The sequence below is a fragment of the Strix uralensis genome, chromosome 3 (assembly GCF_047716275.1).
Source record: "Strix uralensis isolate ZFMK-TIS-50842 chromosome 3, bStrUra1, whole genome shotgun sequence".
Classification (NCBI taxonomy): domain Eukaryota; kingdom Metazoa; phylum Chordata; class Aves; order Strigiformes; family Strigidae; genus Strix; species Strix uralensis.
The window spans coordinates 735,442-751,498 of record NC_133974.1 but is presented as its reverse complement, the minus strand read 5'-3'; the positions used below and the strand labels follow the sequence as shown (position 1 = coordinate 751,498).

The 16,057-nt window shown below is 46.9% G+C and overlaps 1 protein-coding gene across 7 annotated transcripts in view; it reads left to right on the top strand.

The window, feature by feature from the left end:
- Positions 1-16,057, top strand: part of ASXL2 (ASXL transcriptional regulator 2) — a 141,440-nt gene that overhangs the window by 106,080 nt on the left and 19,303 nt on the right. For all 7 annotated transcript variants that reach the window (XM_074861205.1, XM_074861198.1, XM_074861200.1 and 4 more), the window contains 3 exons: positions 4,703-4,843; positions 12,599-12,762; positions 15,390-15,486. In XM_074861205.1, the coding sequence (XP_074717306.1) occupies positions 4,703-4,843; positions 12,599-12,762; positions 15,390-15,486 (402 nt within the window). The remainder of the gene's footprint in view (positions 1-4,702; positions 4,844-12,598; positions 12,763-15,389; positions 15,487-16,057) is intronic.

Sequence of the window (16,057 nt, the reverse complement as noted above, 5' to 3'; positions counted from 1 at the left end):
AGGAAGATGCAGAAAGACTTGTGTCCAGGCACAGAGGGAGTGGCTGAGACTGGCAGACGTGAAGCTTGCCCAAAAAAAGGCAGAGAAAGCAAACAAGTTCACAACAATATTAACCTCCACTCCCAAATCCTAAGTTGTTTTCAGTCTTTTAAAAATGACTTGTTGGTAAAGCCTGGTAACACGGGTAATACCAAGTGGTTGGTTACCTTGGAGAGCGAAGGTGTGCCTGCTTTCTTCCAGTCCCACAACTCCTTCCCCTTCCAAACAGTCCCTCAGCCAGCAAGGGTGTGCTTAGAGCAAGAAACAACTGCCCGTGGAGGGAGAGAAGCTGCATCTCTGCTCCCGAGTTAATCCTTGCCAAAGTACTGGGCATAGCACCTGGAACTCAGTCAGTGTCAACCCCGCCTGGGCGAGCCGGAAGGCGCAGGGATGTGAACACGGGCAGTTTGGGCCAGGCATTGGGGCCAGGGGAATGCCCCTGTCACCCTTCGGTTTACTGGGGTAGGAGTAGCCAGAGAGGATTATCCAACGGCAGTAAGACAGTATTAGCATGGAAAACATTTTGCGCTCGCATATTCTTGATGTCATTACGTGACTGTTTGGCTGAAATTCGCTGGTCAGGTTAAGAAATTTCCTAGAGCCTTCAGAAGCTGGGCCTAGGAGTACCCCTGAGAGCTCAGCCAGTCCCCATCCTTCCTCGGGGCAGGATCTGTGACATGTTCCCATTGGCTGCTTTCTTCAGTCTGTTCTGAGAGATGCCAAAACTCCCAGCAAGTCGTGCCCTTCCTACTTTCTGAACTTTATCCTTAAAATGTTTTTCTTAGCCTCTAATCAGAATCTTTTCTTGCATCCTTGGGTTTAAACCCAAGGTTTCCTGTCCTATCCACCACGGACACAGAGTGCAGGTTATTTGATTTCTTCCCCTGACCACCTTTTGCACAACTGGAGATGTTTCCTCATCTCATGCTGATCTTCTCCAGTACAAAATTCTTTCTGTGTTTTAGTGTGTTTGTTTATTCTCCCTTTCCAAATAACTCTGAACAAATCCAAACCAAAACTAGACCAATCTGTCCTGGCTTGATGGTTATATGCTGCTGGAATGTTTCTTGTAACATCTGTTCAGGCATATGCAAGGCTGCGGCTACGCGCCATATATCCAGTTGAAGGGAACAGGCCTATTTATCAGCTGTACTTCATGCATCATTTAATAGCAGAGTAAGTATTTAACAGCTGATGAGGTTGCCTGTTGTTCCCAGAGCCTTTCAAAAAGGTTAAGGGGAAAAAGGTTAATATCATCTTGCTTGTTTGAAATTCACTCCTAAGCTGTGCTTGTGCCTGTTACACTGGGCTGAGGAGGAAGCCAAAATTAATCCAGTGGAAAATCACACATTTCCCGTGACGACATTAAGAAAATGCAGTGGCAGGTGTATAAAGTCTTTAGCACGAAATGGCAGTTTAAAAGCCTTCTGCACTTTCTCTGCTAACTAGGATTAAACCTGACGGGTTCATTAGCACAGCAGGCAGATATTGCCGGAGGATCCCACCTCCTGAGCTCCCTGCCCCGGGGGGAATTGGGTCTTCACTTCGGGAAGTGGGAACAGAGGAGACCTAAGAGGGACTGCAAGAGGTAGGATATTTCCATGGATCGCTAGCCAACGTAGAGTAATTATTAAAATAGACTAATGGAGTAAGTAATCCAAATTCATGTTACTGAGAGGACTTATTGTTTGGTGTCTTCATTTTTTGTGATTCTAGTGAGGCTTTTCTCTTTCCTGGCTGCGGCCAGGATCCTGCTGCTGGAGGCCTGTGTCTGGCCCTTCCCAGGCTCTGCGTCCCAGGCCCTGGGGCCAGGAGGTCACGGTGTAGCAGTTTCTCTCCTTATTTTGGTTTCACGCTTCCCAAACTATTGCCACACCCGCTTTAGTCATGGGTGAACTATTTTCTTCCAGCATCTCTATTTAATTTTTTGTTACTGTTTTTTTTTTCTCTCTCCAACTTTCCCGTATTTTGCTGCTACGTTACGGTTGCAAGGTATCGTGTGTCAATTTACCCAGCCTTTCTGCTACTGCTCTGAAAATATGTTGGAGTCACAGGACCGTTGACGTTAGCAGGGACCTCGGGAGGTCCCCAGCCCACCCCCCAGCATGGAGCAGAGGCAGCTCGGCCTCCACCAGGTCGCTCGGGCTCTGGCCAGGCCGGTCTTGGAAACCTCCAAGCTCAGAGATGACAGAACCTCTCTGGGCCCCCCCACTGCTGGACTCTCCTCGTGGGGAAAAACTTTTCCTTCTATCCTGGCTGACTCGTGCCCATTTTCTCTCGTCCTCCTGCCCTGCACCACTGGGACAAGCCTGGCTCTGGCCTTCTGGTAGGAGCAGGGTGGTGACTACCAGGTGTCCCTCAACCTTCTTCCCTCTCCAGCCTGAAGACGCCGCAGCCCCTCAGCCTCTCCTCACAGGCCGAGTGCTGCCATCCCCTGGGCATCTTGGTGGCCCTCAGCTGCACCCGCTCCTGGGTTTTGATGTCTTCCTTGTTTTAGAGGCCCCGGGATGGGACACAGAGTCGAGGTGTGGTCTAACGAGTGCTGAGCAGAGAGGGGTGATCGCTCCCTCCCCAGCCCACAATGCTGCTGTTGTGTCTGCCAGGGCCCCCACGTCCCCCCCAGCAGCACCATCCCCAGCCCGTGGCATTGCCAAAGCCTGGAGTGTTTGTCCTGGTCAGGTCCCCACTGGCCCCTTCCTCTGTCCTGGCTGGGTCCCACAGATTTGGTGTTACCTCCAAACTCAACCAAGTCCTCCACTACCCCCCCCCCCCCCCCCAAATAAAAACGAGAGCCAGGACCAGTGCCCTGAGGCTCTGCAAGCTTGGCCACCTTGCCTGCTGCTTCCCCAGCTGGTTGTCACCCATCCACGTCCCAGTGTCCCAGCTCCGCATACAGTATTGCGGGGCACGATGCCACATGCCTGGCTGAAGTCAGGGTAAATGGCATCCACCTCTTCTCCCCTGTCCACAAATCCAGTAATTTGATCGCAGAAGGCAAGCAGGCTGGTCAGGCACGATTCACCCACGGTAAACCCACGCTGACTGCTGCCAGTCCCCAGTATCTCCTTTGTGTGACCAGAAATGTGCTCCAAGAGGAGTTGCTCCGTGATTTTCCCAGAGGGAAAAGTGAGGCTGACCAGTCTGTATTTTCTTGGGTTGTCCTTAGGGCCCTTTCTGAACATTTGCCTTTCTTAGTTGTGGGGAATCTCCCACCATCTTCATTCTTCTTCAGAGGTGGTAGCAAGAGGCCCTTGTGAGGACACTGGTGGGCTCCCCCAGGACCTCTGGATTCCACTCGTGTTGTCCCATGGGTTTCTAAGGGTAGAGACAACCTTCTCAACTCCTCTTCCTTGCCTGGCTTTCCTGAGGAGTTGCTCTATCTCTCCAGCCGTGTGAGCTCTCCTTTGTGAGGGAGATGGTGAGGGACAGAAAGAAGTTAAGGATCAAACTCATCTCACATAGCTTCAGGAAAGCCACGTCCCTCAGCTTTTGCTGTGGCCTTACTCGACTGATTCCAGCGTGTGTTTATGCTGTAGAAGCCTTCGGGTGTTGCTGCAGCGTGAGTGGCGTTTGTACATTTTTCACCAGCATCCGTGGGGTCCATTTTTTTCCCTCCTGTCCACGTGATAGTACCCAGAAATAGCTGACAGCCAGGACAGGGGGGTACACGGAGATGGAGGAGTTCATACAGCGGAGAGGGCAGAATTCTGATGGAGAGCAACACACGGATCCCACAGTTTCAGGGATGTATTTAGTCAGGAGTGGAACAGCTGGTGTGAGGAAGAGAAGGAAGGGGAAAGGAACCAGGCAGAGAGGCAGATGGGGAACAAAGCTGGCATGGACTGGGTGAAGGAACTGATTAGTGCCAGTCATTAATCAGAGCCAGCGTTCATTTAGTTTGTGACTTAATCATGTGTGTTGTGGAGTTTCTCTTTCGAGGTGTGGGACTTGGGTGCCTTTCCATACTTGAGTGAGTCCTGCTAGTGCCCATAAACCTAGAGAGTGGTGGGAAGACCAGCTCTTGTTCTTAATTCAGCTCATTTGGAAGAGGAGGGAAAGGAGGGCAGGGAGAATCTGGGGAAGAAGCTCTTCCCACCGGCAGAAAAACTACTGCTGTACAAAAGAGAATGTGGGTGGCAGTGGTTTGTAAGGAGAAATCATAGTGGTGAAATCTGTCTAGTATGGCTAAGTAGGGACTTTGGAGGAGGACATGAAAATATCTCCTGAGTATTTGAAAGAGGAGGAGGAATTACTGAGGGTGGTCTAAAAGAACAAAAGCTACAGTAGTAGTAGGTTAAAATTTAGAAAGTACACACAAAGTATGAAGAGATTCTTCCTGACAGTAACGCAGCTAAAACTTCATCTGAGAGGAGTTGTTAACAAGATCGTTACTGGATTGGCTGTAGATGGGAAATAAGATGGGACTCGCTGGGAAATGCCCTCCAGCCATAAATGAAATGGCTCTGGGAGAGCCACAGAGGGGTCTTCTACTCTCAGTAAGTGCTGCAAGAACAAAGGACTGTAAGTATCCGAGAAGTGCTTGGCCCAGAGCTGCTCTGATTAGGTACACGCGTCAAAGAATCTTTATTTCAGTCCAAACAGATGTCTCATGTAATATTTCTTTGTACATCCCTGTGTTTAAACGTTTCAATTTCCTGTGCAGCTTGGGAAGGAAAGCAGTCAGATGGACAGTCGAGCAGCCCTCAGAACTCCACCTCCAGTTCCTCTCCCTCTGTTAAGCTCGATAACTCCTTGCCAGGGTTGGGGAAGAAACCGTTCCAGAGATCTGACAGACTCCATGCAAGTAAGATACTTATTTTTCTGCTTACAGAGATTTGGTTGCTCTGATGACAGAACAAAAGCCTAAATAGCAAAAATTGAGTAAAATGTGGAATTAACTCCGTTGCTAAAGTGACTTCTGGACGACTCTGGAAGGCACTGCTAGTGTGCTGTGTGAATTAGGATAAATAACCTAAACCTTACATATGCAAATAAGCCTTTTCTCATTTCTTATCATCAGGGGTTTTACCTGTGACTTTGCAGCTTGCTATTTGAGAAACAAAAAAGGACTTGCATTATTTAGCAGGCTCTGTAAGATACTTAAAACACTTTGATAACACCAAAAAGAAAAAAGAAATCCCTTCCCAGATCTTTAGACTTCAGCCCTTCCGTTCCCTGAGGCGAGGCTTTTCTCAGCCCCCCTGACCTTTCGTGGTTTCTTTTACATGTACCAAGGGTGGCATTGACCTCGGTGAACTTAAGGATATTCTGAGGTGTCTCTCTCTATGCTGATCATCCTTGGTTTTCTCTCCCACTGGTGAAAATAGGCGCTTTTCAGGGCACGTTTCATTTGTCCCCTGTAATTAGGAAATTCTGCAATTTAAGTAGCTTATAAACCTGCATTTAAATTTGAATTCAAATTTGCATTTGAAACACCTGCGTGACTTCTAATAGAGCAAACTTCCCTTCAGGAAACAAGCCTCCCTGGCATTTATGTTGTTAGGCACTGTTACCTTAAAAATAGTCCCTGCCACCCCTGAAGCCAGGGGAGCAGGGTCTGTCTCAGTGTTACCCATTTTGCTAATAATGCACTTTTAATCTCAGCTTCAAAACACGTGGTGTTTTGTTGAAAGAACGCAGAGGGAGCCCAGCCATCATTTAATGCACAAAGGCTCAACTTTATTAGTACTCACACTGCTTTTATATCCACAATAATTAGTTCATACATATTGCAAAAAGCAAGCTCCTTATAGGTTGCTAAGGTTAGATACATTGGTTGCTAAGGTTAAATACCAATCTCTCCCCTTATGATTTCTGCAAGGCCTTCTACATAGTCCTGCTTCTGTTCTTTGTTCTTCTTTGATACTTTTCGGTATTCTCCCATCACGTCGCCGTTGTCAGCAGTTCCTCGGTGCTGTGCCCTTTCTCACGTAGCCAGTTGTTAGCAAACTGCTCCACATCTCCCCCGTTTTCTTTTTGCACTTGTGCTAAAAATATTGCAGAGGCAGTCTTCTGCAGGGCCCTTTGCAGAAGATTGACAATACATGGCAACATCAAAAGCACAGTCATAATTACCAAGATCATGACCCCCACAGACTTGATCAGAGATATTAACCATCCTGAAAGTCCCCAACCTTTAAACATCCTTGTTAACCAATCTAATCCATCATCTTCTGTTAAATGTTTGACACCATCCTTTAGCTGCTGTATGCTTTTGAAAATAGATTCTGAGTGGTCAGACAAATTCATGCAACACATTCCTTCAAAATCTTCACATCCATGGCCTTGTGCTAAAAGCAAAAAATCAATAGCTGCTCTGTTCTGTAAAGTAGCATGTCTAACACTATCAACATCAGTTAAAAGACCACTTAAAGCTAAAGAAGTAGCATTAGTCTGTTTGCTAAGCCAACATCCCAACTTATTCAAAGTAGTTAAGGCATTTGCAACACCAACTCCTGGTGCCAATATGGAGGCTGTTATGATTTGGCCTGGATTCCAGAATTCAATGTTATCTCGACAAGAACTTTCAAACCGATGAATGGTCCTTTCCACAATCCATCTTTTGGATCCTTATAATTTACCCATATCTCTTTCCTTCCCTCACTTACTTTTGCCTTCTCATAATGTAACATAGCTGGTGGTTGTTCTGCGTCTCCAAATATACACAAATGATTCATTACAAATAATGTTTTTGCTAATCTTTCCTGTACATCCTGTATTTCCTGATATTTTGCTACATAACGTTTCAAGGTACCATTTGCTCTCTCAACTATGGCCTGTCCTGTGGGAGAATGCGGTATCCCTGTTACATGCTTCACTCCCCACTTGTTTAAAAATCTCTGCACTCGACTTCCGACATATGCTGGTCCATTGTCTGTCTTTATAGTATTTGGGACTCCCATTATTGCAAAACAACATGTTAAGTGTCTGATTACCTGTGTGGCCTTTTCCCCACTCTGTGCAGAGGCCCATATATATTTGCTATAAGTATCTATAGTAACATGTACATATTTAAGTCTACCAAAACTTTGTATGTGAGTCACATCCATTTGCCATACTTCATTAGATTTCGTCCCTCTAGGATTAACTCCTATTCCAATATCAACCCCTTTATTGTGAAAACTACAAACAGGGCATGTTTTTACTATGGCCGTTGCTTCCGCCATTGTGATGCCAAATTGTGTTTTTAGCCCTTTTGCATTCTGATGGAATATGTCATATGCTTCTTTTGCCAATTTGTCTTTCGGCATGGGAACATGTATAACAGTGGATACCAATTTGTCCGCTCGAGCATTACCTTCCCCAAGTCCTATATCCCATTTATGACTTCTAACATGAATTACAGCATACGGTTGTTCCCTTATTTTTATGGCCCTCTGTAATTGTAAAAACAACTCATAGAGACGCTTATTTTGTACTTCCCTGACTTCTGCATCTTCTATCCTTGCTACTATTCCCGCTACATACATAGAATCAGTTACAATATTCAATGGTTCATTAAACTTAACCATCGCCCAAACTACTGCCAACAGTTCCAAAGTTTGTAGTGTGTCTTGTGCTGTGGCTTTTAATATCTCGTGTTTCCATGTATTATCTTCCTGCCACGTTATAGCTGCTGTCTGAGATTTCTTTCCTGCATCTGTATAAACTGTGATGGCATTCGGAATCGGCGCCTGTTGTCTTTTTGGCTGTTCAATCCAATGTAATTGTCCTAACCATCTCAAAGGTTCCATAGATAATTGATCAGTTGACAACATCATTGGCCCATTTAACATGGCTTCCTGCAATGCTGTGCTATTTGCCAGGTACCACTGCATGGTTTCCTTCTGCATTGGACAGTATATGAATTGAGGTTCTCTTCCACTTATTTGAATAACTCGCACACGACCTTTCTTTACTAAATTTGCTAATGCCTCAATTTTTTGAAGTAGAGATTTTGATTGTTGTAATGCTGGCGTGATCCATTCTAGCACCCATGTCTCCCCCGTTTTCTTTTTAGACTGCGTAATAGCTCCGAGCAAATGCTGTGAACCCATCCACACAAGTATGTCCAGGGGGAGCTCAGCGTCTCTCCGACGCACTTGTCCAGAAGTAATACGATCCATAATTTGTTGTAGCACTCGCTTCTGGTCTGCTGATAAAGACACCACCTGTGCAGGATCATTTCCTTTTAACAGTGGTCGTAATTGTTGTAAAAGCTCGTTTGGGATGCCCACCATAGGTTTTAGCCATTGTAAATCTCCTAATAGCTTCTGAGCATCATGCAGTGTTGAAATTTCAGGATTAATTGTCAATTTTTGTGGTGTCACTATTTGTTTCATCAAAGACAATCCCAAATATTTCCATGGAGCTGTTTTTTGTATCTTTTCTGGTGCAATTACCAATCTTTGCTTTGCAAGGGTGTTTACAATTTCTTTTATCTGTGCTTCTGTAAATGGTTCTTTCTGTGCAAATAATATATCATCCATATAGTGATAAATTATAACATCAGTCCATTTTTGACGTAATGGCTGTAAGGCTGCATCTACAAAAATCTGACATAAAGTTGGACTATTTCTCATTCCTTGCGGTAAAACTGTCCATTCAAACCGTTGATCTGGCCCTTCTCTATTTATTGCCGGTAAAGTGAAAGCAAATCGGCGCATGTCCTTTTCATGAAGCGGAATCGTAAAGAAACAATCTTTTAAGTCCACAATCAATATAGGCCATTCATAAGGTAACATAGCTGGATTCGGCATACCTGGTTGTAAAGCCCCCATTGGTTCCATTTGCTTGTTTACTTCCCTAAGGTCATGCAAAAGTCGATATTTGCCTGATTTCTTCTTTATGACAAATATTGGAGTATTCCAAGGACTAGTAGATAATCTTAAATGTCCTTGCTGATATTGTTCTTGTACTAGCAAGTGTGCTTGCTCAAGACTTTCCCTTTTTAGTGGCCACTGCTTTACCCATATTGGATCGTCAGATGTCCAAGTTATAGGGATCGGGAAAGTCCAAGCAATGGCCATTAGAATAAATGGTGATCGTTTGTCAAAACTATTCCCATTTGTGCTAACACATCTCTTCCAATTAAACAGTTTACCCCTGGAGGTAATTGCACTACAGCAAGCACCGCTGTGACTGTTTGTTCTTCAATTGTTAATTGTAGGGGCGGCGTTCGATTAGCTAAAGTTAAACCACCCACGCCAGTGATGGTAGTGGTATGCTCTTGTAATGGCCAGCCTTGTGGCCAAGAAGAAGGCGACAGTATGCTGGAATCTGCGCCTGTGTCTAACAACCCTTCCACAGTTATTGCGTTACCTTGAAATGACAGGTGAACAGTCTTCCTAGGTCTCGTACTCAGATCCAGTGTTAGCAGGGTCAGGCTTCCTGTGGATCCGAAGCCTTTATTTCCGCGACTCTCCTCAGTTATTGGTCGTATTGTTTGAGTCACTTGTGGCAGAGGCACCAGCTGTGCAATCCGTTGTCCCTGTGCAATCTTTACTGGTGGATTCAGTGTATATGCCATAATATAGATTTCACCTTCATAATCTGCATCAATAACTCCCGGTAAAACAAATAGTCCACATTGTGATGCCGATGATCTTCCTAATAATAAAGCTCCCATGGTTCTCCCATTAATAATGATAGGTCCTCGTACATTCGTAGATATTGTTTGAGGATTATTTGTTAACAGAATAACATCTACTGCTGCTGCCAGGTCCAACCCGAGACTTCCCCGAGTGGCGGGTTGAAGGACTGCGCTGCGGCTGCAATTTTGGTCGTTGCGCGGCGGCCGGCGAACGCGCTCCGTGTGGAGTTTCCCGACCGTCTGCAGCAAGCCACCTCATTATGGGAGTTAGATCGGCAAGTTTGACACCATACATTTCTGGCTGTACAACTCTTTCGTACATGCCCTGGAGCTCCGCATCGGTAACACCGCAGCTGCCCCTTTTTAGGTGTTTGCACTTTAACTGCTGTTGCTGCTGAAGTCTGGAGAGGCGCAAGGGCTGCCATAACCTGACTTTGAGTAGCCTGAGCCTGTTCTTTCATTCCTTCCCCTAATTTCTTTATTGCCTCTACAAGAAAAGCCTGAGGTCCAGTGGGTATCGATGACGCTTTTTCAAGTGCCTCCTCTACAGTCCAATGTGCCCTTAATGTATTCAATAAACTCTTTGTAGCAGGATTGCCATTTTGTGAAATACACTGTTTTAAGAGAGCACCCTGCATGTAGAGAGGTACTCTTGCTCTTTCAATTGCATTTACCAACTTATCTACAAAACTGCCCAAAGTCTCTTCTCTCCCTTGCTTAATTCCCATATACATTGGAACTCCGCCTGGCTCTTTCACTTGCTCTATGGCTTCTCTCACTAACCTCATTGCCTCTCTCACTTTATCCGGACCAAGCAATGCTTGAGCTTCTACTCTAGCATAAGGTCCTAACCCCATTAATTCATCCATTGTAACCCCTTGTAATGGATCTCCTGCTTGCCGCTGTACCGCTATCGATTCTAACACTCTCGCTTGCCAATGCGCATTAAACAACAACCACTGACTAGGAGAGAAAATTAACTTTGCTATACCCCGACAATCTGCAGGCAAAAGAAGTTGAGTGCTCCAGAGATAATCTAACATTTGACGAGTCGGTTCACCAGTAACACCATAAGAACTCACTGTAGAGCGCAATTGTGATAAAAGCTTCCAATCTAATGCCGTAACAGTAGCATTTAGTCCACCAGCTGGGTTCGGCTGAAACTGAACTGGAAAAGCCATTGCTGTCGCCATCTGAGTCATCTCCTCATCCCCTTTTTCTAACCCCTCTCGTGCCAATGCATTCCAAGCCCGACACCTTTCTTTAGCGATCTCTATCCCCAGCCCATCTTCTGAGCCAGGAGTAGAATTCTCGCTTTCCGGCGTCACAGTGTGGCTGGACGCGTCAGGGCTACTCAGGGCAGAAGCGAGGGGAGCGGTAGGGAGAACTCGTTCTGAGCTTTCCTGTCCCGTCTCTTCGGAACGTAAAGGTGGTAAAACAAGCTCACGAAACGTAGGCGGTAATGGCCACTTAGTTTCCTCCTCCCCATATCTGGTGTTTTTCTCTTTTGCCGCAATTGCGCCCTGTGCAGCTCTTTTTTCAGCCTGATACCTTAGCAATTCATTATGAACCACCCTCCATAACTTTCCCAACTTTTTTGCTGTCTTATCATCATTCAATGTTAATTCCCATAACTTATCTCCAAATTTTCTCCATTCCGATAACTCATGAACTGTATGTGGATTAATAAAACAACCTTGCTCTACCCCATAAGCTAAAAGCCCCTGAAGATCCTTTTTTACATCTATGCCCTCAACCCGGCATTGTGTCAGCCAGGATGCAAATAAATCATATGCTGCTTGCCTGTCCATACCTTAATTTTTCCGTTGCAGCCTTTCCAGGTCTCGGCAGCACGTATCAGCAGGGCTCACCGCTTATGACACCCTGGGCGCGGGCCTTTTTAGTCGCCTTTCGCCGTCCTCGCTGCTTAAGGACCTGAACAACCTTCTCTGGTCTTTATCCTTCGTGGTGCCTGATACGTCCTTTGGCACGTATCACGTCGCGGTCACCATTTGTTGAAAGAACGCAGAGGGAGCCCAGCCATCATTTAATGCACAAAGGCTCAACTTTATTAGTACTCACACTGCTTTTATATCCACAATAATTAGTTCATACATATTGCAAAAAGCAAGCTCCTTATAGGTTGCTAAGGTTAGATACATTGGTTGCTAAGGTTAAATACCAATCTCTCCCCTTATGATTTCTGCAAGGCCTTCTACATAGTCCTGCTTCTGTTCTTTGTTCTTCTTTGATACTTTTCGGTATTCTCCCATCACGTCGCCGTTGTCAGCAGTTCCTCGGTGCTGTGCCCTTTCTCACGTAGCCAGTTGTTAGCAAACTGCTCCACAGTGTTTTCCCAGTAAGAGCCGGTGGATGCGTCCAAAGGAAACAGAGTGCCCCGTGCACATGCTTCCTTCCTTCTCCTCTGGATTTGCAGCACATACATGACACTGGCTGTAGCGTAAGAGTTAATGCTGAGCTTTCAAACACAGCAAAGGAAAGAGGAAAGTGTGTAGTAACTCGCTTGTAGGCTTTGTCTAGTGTTGGGGTTTCTACGCAAGCACAACGAGCTGATGAATTTTTCTGAAATGCGTTTGCTGAGAACAAAGTAGGAAAGTCCAAGAAGAAATCCTGAGGAACAAAGTGCCCTTAACTGGAGGCTTAAAACAGAAAATTGATGTGGCTAAGAGCAGTTCTAGAAACCCTCCTGGAAAAGACTCCTTGCCCGTCCCCAGCTAGTCAGGATCCCTACAAAAGTTAGATGAACTGATGCAGGCTGCAGTATATCAGGTATGGAAATTTTCTGTGCTGGAAAGGACTTCCCACATTTTGTTTTTAACTGTATGTGCAAAAGTAAAACGTATCTTTTGAGTCGTGAAATGGATCGCTGAGGTGGCATTTTGAAAACCTCCGGTAGCGTGAACTCCAAAGGAGCCTTTAATCCTCTCTTAGGTGAGATGTTACGTAGGTCTTTGTGGTTCGTTGCAGGGCAGCTGAAGAGAACCAAGTGTGCTGAAATCGATGTGGAAACTCCCGACTCCATCCTGGTGAACACAAACCTGCGGGCGCTGATCAACAAGCACACGTTCTCGGTGCTGCCCCCGGAGTGCCAGCAGCGCCTGCTGCTGCTGCTGCCGGAGGTGGACAGGCAGGTAGGTGGTGGCTGCTGCAGGGGGGGGAAGCAGGGGGCTCAGCGGGCAGCAGGGAGCATCTCCAGGTGGAATTCAGACTAGAGAGCCCAGTACTGTCTTTTGTCTGCTTCATCTGCTCGAGGGGAGGGTCTCATGACCCTTGGCCAAGAAGGCCAGTGGCATCCTGGCTTGTATCAGCACTAGCGTGGCCAGCAGGGACAGGGAAGGGATCTGACCCCTGGGCTCAGCACTGGTGAGGCCGCCCCTCGATGAGTGGGTTCAGTTTTGGGCCCCTCACTCCAAAAAGGCCATTGAATGACTCGAGCGTGTCCAGAGAAGGGCAACGGAGCTGGTGCAGGGTCTGGAGCACAGGTCTGATGGGGAGCGGCTGAGGGAACTGGGGGGGTTTAGTCTGGAGAAGAGGAGGCTGAGGGGAGACCTCATGGCCCTCTCCAACTCCCTGAAAGGAGGGTGCAGAGAGGGGGGATGAGTCTCTTGAGCCAAGGAACCAGCGCCAGGCCAAGAGGGAATGGCCTCAAGCTGCGCCAGGGCAGGGTCAGACTGGCTCTTAGGAAGTATTTCTTTGCAGAAGGGGTTGTTGGGCGTTGGAATGGGCTGCCCAGGGCAGGGGGGGAGTCCCCATCCCTGGAGGGGTTGAAGAGTCGGGTTGACCCAGCGCTGAGGGATGTGGTGGAGTTGGGAATGGTCAGGGTGAGGTTCATGGTTGGACTAGAGGAGCTTCAAGATCAAGGTGATTCTGTGAAATCTTGTGCATGTCCTGGCTCAGACCCACAAGTCCCTTTAAGACACTTTTCTGCGTGGTGTTGAGGTGAGGTGTTTACACACCTCAGCTGCCTCTCAGGAGTCTCTGGGTACTCTGAGCTCCTCCTACAGAGGGTGGAAATCCAGTTGGTAGAATCGAGAGCCTGTGACCCAATACAGGTCTCCACTTCAGGACGTGATGAACCACGTTCTCCCCTTCCTGCACTGGCTCGACCTGATCACCGTGAGCCGTGAAGGGACAGCAGCTTAGACACAGACACTTCTAGCACAAACACCCATGTTTAGTGAAGTGAAATCCATCTTCAGAGCTGTGCTGCTCTCCTGATTCTCACCAGGTGTTCACAAAGCCCATGGCTCTGGCAGCTGCCCCGTGCTCTGCTTTGCTGAGCTGATAGTGTTCTTTTGGAGTTAGGAGGGGTTCTAACATTTTATGCTGGCTCATAAATGCTAATCTCCAATCAGCATTCATTGGGGACTTGTTGGTCCAAGGCTGATCCAATAAATATTTGCAGGAATTGTTTTATAAGTCCTGTGGCCTTTGTCATAATTAGGTATGTGTCAAAATATGATGTGATGGAGCTTGCAGCTGGAGTTCACTGGCAAGAGCCTCACAGCAGATGGGAAGACATCTCTGTCCTGACTTTTAAGTTTAATTGTCCTTAAATTGCATTAGAATTTGGCTGAGACCAAATTTTGGCTAACTAAATAATATTGCTTGGCTCCTGAGAGGACAGATTCTACATTTCACCATAGTAGATCTCCTAGAGCAGCCCACCCCACACACTCTATAAAATGCCAGGGTTTGTCGTAGGGAACGGGAGAAGAGGTGAAGGCATTGGACTACTGCTAACTAACCCAGTTACTGCGTAACTAAAAATCTCTAAATCTCACCTACAAAACCTTCGATGAGGTCACTTCCATCACTTCAACCACCTGCACCACAAATGCTGCCTCAGGAGAAGCTGTGTTGCCCAAATCCTGCGCTCCTGGGCGTTGCTGCCCAGCTCTCCCGCTGTCACCAGCCGTATCCTACGTTTCGCAGTCAGATTTGGCTTGTTTGTTCTGATTTATTATTTACACAAGAAACAGAAGCGCAGCAGTTTTGCTCAGGGCAGGGTTTTGCGACTTACTGAACAATACGTGTATTTTGGTGTTTCGGGTAGAGAAATTCCACCTTTACTGCTGCGGGATAGAGAGCAAAAGCCCCAACCTCCTACGTGTTTGCTTACCCTGGTTCCGTTTCCCACCGTGCTATGTTCCACGTTAGCCCCACGTGTTCTCCTTTACGTCCCGCTCTGCAGTGTGCCTGCCCTCTTCCTTAGCTGTATTTCAATGGTAGAATGGGTTTTGAGCTTCATTTAACCCTGTTTTTCCTGAAGCATCCCTGACTATGGTTATATACATCTCAAAGTTACTTTTACACGATACCTTTTATGTCTTTGCTTTTCCTCAGACACTCTGTTCACCAGAGGCAGCAGGGCTGCTGCTGTGGATGGTAGTGTGGGTGATACCGTGTGTTCATTTTGCAGGGGAAGGGGCACCTGAAGCAGCTTTCCGAGGCTGCGCTGTTCTCTTTCCTTCTGCTTCTCCTTCCCACCTCTACTGCTGCTCACGTATATTTGTGCAGCAGCAGGACTGTAGAGGATTGGCCTAAAGCGGGCGTGAGGAAGGTTTACCACAGCCTCCCAGATCCCAGGCTTGGCTAAGCACAGCCTTAAGGCGGCTGTTTGTTTTCTTCCGAGTGAGTTAAAGGCAGATTCCAGAGAGATTCGTGGCGATGTTGGGACTCTTGCTCTGTTTTCAGATCCCGCGTGGCCTTTGCCTCTCCCTCTCGTTAACGCTCTTTGCCGTGTCTTGTGTTCCAGGTGGGGGCGGATGGTTTGATGAAGCTGAGTGGCTCCGCGCTCAACAACGAGTTCTTCACCTCAGCTGCCCAAGGCTGGAAGGAGAGGTTGTCAGAAGGTAAAACTTCCCCAGGCACCGAGGCAAAACACTAGAAAGGCTTTCGGTTGTGAATGTTTGGGGAGTGGGTAAGAGAGATTTTCTGGAGAAGCTGAAGCACTGGAATGGCTTCCAAGGTGTAAGTCACCACTACACTACTATGGGTGTAGTCCCTAGAGCCCATGAGAGCAAACGCGAGCCTAGAACTGTGTCCTGCCAAGGTCATGGGGCTTTTGAACTCAACATGTGGATACATGAGCAAGTCTTTGGAAGAGGTGAGAAAAGAAGGAAAAATGTGTTTTAAAATCCTGTTGAAATGACAGTAGAGCTGCGTTATTCTCAAGTTGTGGTAGCCAAATGTAGCCCACGGCTAAGCCCAGTAGAGGAGGTAAATTATATTCCAGAGTAACACACTTTGTCGTAGCGAAGTCGCTGGCCACGGTTGGTACGGTCAGTCCTTCGAGCCATCAGGTTTTTTATCTAACACAAAGTCAGCTGTTTACTAATCTCCTGGAGTCCTGCACCTTCCACGGTCATTTGCATCTGGAACTTGGAGGTGCTTTAACTGTGATTTGATCAAAGCGCATCCTTC